Consider the following 8,837-nt stretch of genomic DNA (forward strand, 5'->3'; position numbering starts at 1 on the left):
TAAAACGTGGGAGTCGGACAGACTCTTCCATGAGAACATTTCCCCGTCCCTTCCTCTGTGAGTGACTGATTGTAAAACGTGGGAGTCGGACAGACTCTTCCATGAGAACATTTCCCCGTCCCTTCCTCTGTGAGTGACTGATTGTAAAACGTGGGAGTCGGACAACCGTTTCCATGAGAACATTTCCCCGTCCCTTCCTCTGTGAGTGACTGATTGTCAAACGTGGGAGTCGGACGTATAATTATTTCATATCAAATCATTCTGACTTTTTAAGTTAATACAAATATAATTATTTCATATCAAATAACTCTGACTTTTTAAGTTAATAAGAATATAGTTATTTCATATCAAATAACTCTGTTTATTAATTTATATTTTCACCAGAAGTCAACAGTTTTTTTTCTACCACTTAAGTAATTATAAAACTTAAATCACAAATATTCTTGTAATATAGATCACTATGTCTGCGGACTTACAACGCTAGATACCGGGTTTCGATACCCGTGGTGGGCAGAGCACAGATAGCCCATTGTGTAGCTTTGTGTTTAACTTCAAACAAACAAACAACATAGATCCCACAATTCCAATATTTTAATACACTAATTATTATGTTAATGACTGTGTACTAATACAACAATAGCTCTTGTAGTTGTTATAATTTCCTACATTAGTCATACTTGTTCTTCTTTCTCTTTTTGAAAAATACGTATAAATAAAATTAACAACGTAAATATCGTCTAATACTACACGAAATTAAAAAAATTTAAAATTTAATAATTAAATAACTAACGAAATATAACCGCGCAGTTTAACTTCTTGTTGTCCAACTCAAACAGTTTTATTGTCATGTTTTTTTTGTTGTTTTTCACTGCAGTGAATAATGTTACCCTGTAAAATGGCAACCGTGCAAGAATTGGCTCAATGCGTCGTTTGGCTTGTAGAGACCGAGTCAGTGGCTGTGGCGTAGTGTAATTACAGACGTCAGTACAGGAAAGAAGTATGGGGGTATGTTAAAGATATCGTGTATCGCATACCTATAGCAAACATCACGGAGATAATGACCAAGATAACGGACGCCATAGGCATTTTAACTGGACATTTTACAGCGAACACGGACTGAAATCGAACATCGATTAGGCGTGCTGAAAGCCACTAATGGTGCACACGTAGAATCATACTGACTTGTCAATAAGAACTGTTTGAGTTGGGCTACAACATGTTGAATACTACATGGCTGTATTTCCTTAGTTAGTTAACTATTAAATTTTAAAACAGGAAAGATAATTTTGGATCACCTTGTATATCCTCATGACAGTAGCTGTTATTAAACATTTTATGGGCAATTGGCGTAGTAATACATCACAGGAAGAATGCTAGTAATTAATTTCGTAAACCAATTGGCCTAATGAACTCCTTTATTAAGCGCAAGTCTTCGTCTGCAACGGTACCGTTGTAGGCAACAAGCACTGCTATATATGAAATATTTTAAACCAAGAACTATCTTTATTACCCAAAAGGAGACAAAAAGAAATTCTAAGTTGTAATATAATATTCTTTAACTTCTTTTCTATCATATTCTTATCGTCTTTATTTTAGAATCCCTTTTCAATCACATTCAGATCTTTTCAACAGAGATCCCCCTTTCTATCAGATTCCCCTCCCCACGAGATTACCTTCTTGATCAGATATTACCCTTCTCTATCAGATTCTACTCCCCATGAAATTACCTTCTTTATCAAAGATTTCCTGTCTCTGTTTAAGGTTCTCCTTGCATTAATGACTTTCCTTTGATTACTTACTTAATACTGTAATGGTCAGTTTGGAGTGGTTTAAAATAATTAATCACGTTTCGATTAGTTGAAATTCATTTTATAAACCCAGATTAACTAATATGTTAATATTTAATATCTGGCTTAAATGAACGCACAAATTGAAGCATGGAAATGCTCGCGGTGGATCGACGATAAGTCTATGAACTTGCAATGCTAATATCCGGGATTCGATTCCCTAAACAGAGCACAGATAGCCTATTGTGTAGTTTTGCGCGAAAACAAACGAAGCAACGGAAATATTACTTATTAGCGCCAAAGACAGCTAAGTATGGAGAATTGAATATACATAAATTTAATGTTCAGCTAATATTTGATACACCAGTTCAGTAGAGATACAATACGTCGTTCATAATAATATTATCTGGGTGGTGTTTAACTTTTTTCATAAATAATTATAAATCCCTTTGAAGGTTTGTTCTGTTAGGCAAGACAGATTTAATTCTATGTTATGTTTTATGATTTCAAACCAAAGTACTGTTAAAAAAATCGAAAGCATACTCTAGCATATAGTGTAAAGTCATCATTTATGTAAAGTTTATAGTTGACTATATTTCAATCAATCACTCTTTAGTAATGTAAAACAATCCCAGGGGGCTTGGGAGGTTAACCTCGTAGATTCCTGGAGTGTCATCTTTTGGTACTTACATAAAACATCCAAGGAGGCACTGACGGCAACTGCTTGAGGCCACAGCTGATGGTGGACGTAACAGATAAGTTGCTTTTTGTGGAATGTTCTTGTCACATTAAACGTGACCACACTCCAACTAATGTATGAGTCGTTTCTCGGGAGGAATTCAATAAGAAGTTCACTACTGGAAGATATATTAATTGTGTCTAAGGTCCAGTAGATCTGCTGCACTGGAGGTACAGCATAACGAGCCATGCACTTGACAGAAACCATGGTCTGTTCTTGGACAGGTATCGTTGCTTGAGCAGGTAGTTTTGTTCCTTCCATTTCTAAAAATGTTTCATCTGGAGGACCTGAAAATCAAACATTTCAAAACGTTTATGGAAATTCCGAAACGTGAAAAAAAAGTGCACGATTCTCACACATAGTAAAGAATATTTATATATATATATATATATATATTGAAACTACATTTGGTGTGATATAAATCTACCGTAAACTAAACCACCTTACAGCATACTATATGAATATATTCTTTTTTTTTCAAACTACTTTAAAACTTTGATCCTGCCTGCTTAATCAGTGTCGAAGGAAGCGGTGGGGGGGATCCCAGTTTTCAATTTGTCCCAGTAGAACTGCATCAAAATTAGATTAATTTCAGGAAAAGCAGGAGAATGCATAAAATTTAATCCAGAACCCAAGAGCTTCCGGGGCCCTAAGGCGAGCTCTGGACCCCGGTCATAATGCGCGGTCAAAGAAACCTTGGCCCCACTTTTAATTTGCCTCCTACACCTCTGTTAAGTTCAAGCTCTAGACAGGCAGGATATGTCTAACTTTAAGGTACACTAATCCTGCTCTTAATTACAACTGCACGTGTCTATTTTCATACCTGTTTAGTAACAATTTTTATAGTGTAAATGCCTTTGCTGACAAAGGGTTATTATGATTGATCGTGTATATTTCATAAAACAATAGTATAGAGTTTATTATATCTGTTAACACTAGATTTTTTTACTCAGTCCATTAAGGTTTTTTTCCCCCCGAAAAGAAGTGTATAAAATAGTATTTCAACCATACCATGTCCGTCATATACACTGCCAACGGACGCGTTTCGCTCAACACCAGAGTTCATCTGGGTTTTTCCCCCGAAGTGTGTAAAATAGTATTTCAACCATACTATGCCCGTCATATACACTGCCAACGACGCGTTTCGCTCATACCAGAACTCATCTGGCCAACTGGGATACAACATAGTAGTAGTCGGAACACTGTTTATATAATTCATGTGTCAGAAAAAAAAAAAACTGTCATTGTGCGAACACCTTTGCTCGGAAAAACAGAAAGGGATCGAATAAGTTATTTATTGCTAAAAATACAACAAGCCTAATGCTATTGTCATATTTTCACACCTAGATGACTTGTTGGATAACTTACTGAGCTGGTCTTAATGTATTTTCTGGGATATTTGTAACAAGTGGGGATAGAAAAGCCACATACTCTGTTTCCCTTTGAGTTAATGATTGTATGTTTGTTTTGAATTTCGCGCAAAGCTACACGAGGGCTATCTGCGCTAGCTGTCCATAATTTAGGAGTGTAAGACTACAGGGAAGGCAGCTAGTCATCACCGCCCACCGCCAACTCTTGGGCTACTCTTTTTACCAACGATTGACCGTCACATTATAACGCTCCCACGGCTAAAAGGGCGAGCATGTTTGGTGGGACGGGGATTCGAACCCGCGACCCTCAGATTACGAGTCGACCGCCCTAACCACCTGGCCATGCCGGGCCTTGAGTTAAAGAGACTTGCCTAATGACGTGTTACACCATAAAACATCGCTAATAATATCATCTTGAAAGTTATGTTAAACTTTGTTTTATTTACAATCCAGTTATCAAAACATTATAAATTTCTGCATTGTTGTTTTTTTTTTACTACAAAGTTACACATTCGGCTATCTGCATTCTGTCCACCGCAAGGAATCGAACGCCGGATTTTTAAGTTGTTTACTTTTCGGGCAAAGCCACATCGGGCTATCCGTTGTGTCCACCTTAGGGAATAGAACCCCGGATTTTAGCGTTGTTAAGTTCGCAAACTTACCGCTGACTCATTGGGGGAACGGCATATTTCTGCACCAACATTATGTCTACTTACTGATCATATTTCTGCACCAACACTATTTCTACTCACTGATCATATTTCTACACCAACATTATTCTTCTCACTGATCATATTTCTATACCAACATTATTCTTCTCACTGATCATATTTCTACACCAACATTATTTCTTCTCACTGATCATATTTCTACACAAACATTATTTCTACTTACTGATCATATTTCTACACCAACACTATTTCTACTTACTGATCATATTTCTACACCAACACTATTTCTACTTACTGATCATATTTCTACACCAACATTATTTCTACTTACTGATCATATTTCTACACCAACATTTTCTAATCACTGATCATATTTCTACACCAACATTATTCTTCTCACTGATCATATTTCTGCACCAACATTATTTCTACTCACTGATCATATTTCAACACCAACATTATTTCTACTTACTGATCATATTTCTACACCAACACTATTTCTACTTACTGATCATATTTCTACACCAACATTATTTCTACTTACTGATCATATTTCTACACCAACATTATTCTTCTCACTGATCATATTTCTGCACCAACATTATTTCTACTCACTGATCATATTTCTGCACCAACATTATTTCTACTCACTGATCATATTTCTACATCTTAATACTGCATTCTGGGAAATAACCAAGATATGTCACATCTAAATGTTACACGGTATTGTATTTGAATTGTTTATGAACGTATAGAACGTAAGGATACATCTGTTGATGTTATATATATCCATCAATTGTTAAACTTAAACTATTACTGCCATTAGATAAAATTATTACACTCACTCATTACTATGAGCTTGAGAATTTTAGTTGTTCTGATTACAGTCCCATCATTATCTCCTACTTCTGTGCATTCCCACAATCCATTATCTTCCTTCGTGACGTCATTGATCGTCATTGATACTTCGTTATCCGTTGCGATGTTCCAATACTTCCTGGGCACTGCACTGCTATTTACCAGTAAGGGCTTACCGTTTCGCAGCCACTGTATTGAGCTACCAGGTGATTCTAATAAGCACGAGATGTTTAACGACCCTCCTATTTTAACTGCTTTTTCAATAGGCTTTATCATCTCTATGACAGCAGGCAAAATCGCACCTACAATTTATAAAAGCAAAAAAATATTCATATTATAAACATTCCATCACATTTCGTGTTCAATTACTATAGTTTTAAATCTCAATAAGTCAACAACACGCCCATTTGACATCAGTAGTTCAGTTACTCTAGTTCTACCTATCATCAAGTGTCAAACAACAACACCGTGACCCCTTGACACCAATAGTTCAATTACTCTAGTTCTACCTCTCATCAAGTGTCAAACAACAACACCGTGACCTCTTGACATCAATAGTTCAATTACTCTAGTTCTACCTATCATCAAGTGTCAAACAACAACACCGTGACCTCTTGACATCAATAGTTCAATTACTCTAGTTCTACCTCTCATTAAGTTTAAAACAACAACACATGACCTTTTGACATCAACTTTTTAATTACTCTAGTTCTACCTCTCATCAAGTGTCAAACAACAACACATGACCTTTTGACATCAATAGTTCAATTACTCTAGTTCTACCTCTCATTAAGTTTCAAACAACAACACCGTGACCTTTTGACATCAACTTTTTAATTACTCTAGTTCTACCTCTCATCAAGTGTCAAACAACAACACCGTGACCTTTTGACATCAATAGTTCAATTACTCTAGTTCTACCTATCATCAAGTGTCAAACAACAACACCGTGACCTTTTGACATCAATAATTCAATTACTCTAGTTCTACCTCTCATCAAGTGTCAAACAACAACACATGACCTTTTGACATCAATAGTTCAATTACTCTAGTTCTACCTCTCATTACGCGTCAAACAACAACACCGTGACCTTTTAACACCAACTGCATCGAATTTTCAGAAAGTGAAAATAATGCAGATCACAAACGAGAAGTATATAGAAGACTCAAAATGAAATATTATGAACATTTATAGAAAAAGAAAAACATTATTATTGGCTTGCAAACTACGAGACCTGAAACGTCAACAATACGTGACGTCATAAAACCATTAAGTATCAAAACAAGAACGTGAGAGGTATAAGATACAAATAAACTTGGTAGAATGTTAATACGCTAGAACATGTTAAGAAACATTACCTATGTAAAAAGAAAGAAAACGAACTTCTCTGAAATGTAAATTGTTGGTTCTTGTATATAAATTATAATTTAACATAGGAGTTAAATTTTATTCGTTTTATTCACTTCTACTGGTCACTTAGTGCATTTGGTAAAACAAAAATCAACGCAAAACGTACTTAGATGTATCATAATTAAAGGTTAAACCAGTTATTAATAAAAACTAATTCAATATACCGCTATTACTATTAACGATTAGAATGCATTGGTTCATCAGTTGAATACCCTCGATGTTAGTGTAGTTTTCGGCCATAATCCCAATAATATCGTATGTGGTTCGGTCAGCTTAGAAGATTTAGGTTAGTCCTATCGCTATATTCTAAGCTACTTTAATATATGTAAAGACACAGACTATTGTGAATAAAGATAGATATTTACATATTCAACAATTTAACCAGTACTATTAATGAAACTAGCATGAAAGAAGGAATATAATATATCCTGCTCAGAAAATACATAAAAACTAGTGTTAGCTTCATGCACTATCACCGATGTAACCTTAGGTCACACTGGTTTGTTGTATACATTTATATATAGATATAACATTATGTCGCTCAAAAACTTTCATTGTTATATTTACCATTGTTCTTACTTCTTTGTTTAAGTCTTATTATTACTGCTATCTTTGTTATATCTTACTATCGATTTTGATAAAAAACTACATTTATACTCCAAATAACTATAAAATAACTTTATTTTACGCAGTGTTTCGCCTTTGCGGCTTCATCAGGGTTAGTACACACGTAGTTCTATTAGTTGTACTAGACATAGCTCATGTTACGTAAGTGAATTATTCTTTTTTATTACATTTAACTTGGTTATTTTAAATAAATTATTGTATTTATTATTTATTAAACTGTTTTGTTATTCTTTGAATTTGTTATCTATTATTGTTTTCTTTTAGCTGTACTTTCTGTACCGCCTCTATAGTTCGATAGTAACATGTGTCATTGTAATTTATCTCAGATGCCAGGCTACTCTGAATATCAGGTTAAAGTGGATTCACACAGGCATTTTGTGTTATTGTTTGTGAATATCAGATTAAACTACAACAAACAATAGTCATGTTTCATGTGTTTTTACTTTTCTCTCAGTTATAAACAATCTGTTAATTGATATAAGTAAGAAAAATTGTTTTTATAGAATAATCATATTAACCATTACCGGTCACATTTGTTATCGTGTATACACGTCTTGTAATATTTACTGTTCCCATTTGTTTATGTACACACATATTGAACAGCTATTTCGCAGTTCTTCGTTTTTCTATTATGTTAATATTTAAAAACACATTTTAAAACATAGCTGTTGTCATGGTAGATAATCACTGCAGTTCTTCGTCTTTCTATTATGTTACTATTTAAAATCCTTATAAAACATAGCCGTTGTCATGGTAGATAATCACTGCAGTTCTCCGTCTTTCTAATACGTTACTATGTAAGAAACGTATAAAACATAGCTGTTGTCATGATGGATAATCACTGATTTTCTAATCGTGAGATCAACCAGGCAGTAACTGATGATTATTCGATAATCATGAAGACAGTTCTTGCGAGAACGGCTTTGAAGGCAAGTTAATCCGTTAAACACACTGCAACTAACGTAGCGGTCATTGATCGTAGCTAGCAGACCGAAATAAAACTCTAAGAGTGTGCTTGTTGTTTTTTTTTTTTATATAGAATTGGAAAACAATCTAAATGATTTGTTCCATCGATTCAAGCTACTTCTACAATATAACGTTTTTCATTGCTGTATTTACATGACTTCTACGATATAACGTTTTTCATTGCTGTATTTACATGACTTCTACGATATAACGTTTTCATTGCTGTATTTACATGACTTCTACGATATAACGTTTTTCATTGCTGTATTTACATGAATTCTACAATATAAAGTTTTTCATTGCTGTATTTACATGAATTCTACGATATAACGTTTTTCATTGCTGTATTTACATAACTTCTACGATATAACGTTTTTCATTGCTGTATTTACATAACTTCTACGATAT

General features: G+C 34.4%; 1 protein-coding gene across 5 annotated transcripts in view; it reads right to left on the reverse strand.

The window, feature by feature from the left end:
• The window catches only part of LOC106466676 (peroxidasin homolog), a 74,974-nt gene that overhangs the window by 29,102 nt on the left and 37,035 nt on the right, over positions 1-8,837 (reverse strand). For all 5 annotated transcript variants that reach the window (XM_013926970.2, XM_022394740.1, XM_013926971.2 and 2 more), the window contains exons 2-3: positions 5,413-5,727; positions 2,478-2,813 (exon numbers count right to left, since the gene is read on the reverse strand). In XM_013926970.2, coding sequence (XP_013782424.2) covers positions 2,478-2,813; positions 5,413-5,727 — 651 coding nt within the window. The remainder of the gene's footprint in view (positions 1-2,477; positions 2,814-5,412; positions 5,728-8,837) is intronic.

Source organism: Limulus polyphemus, unplaced genomic scaffold (assembly GCF_000517525.1).
Source record: "Limulus polyphemus unplaced genomic scaffold, Limulus_polyphemus-2.1.2 Scaffold2340, whole genome shotgun sequence".
Taxonomy (NCBI): Eukaryota; Metazoa; Arthropoda; class Merostomata; order Xiphosura; family Limulidae; genus Limulus; species Limulus polyphemus.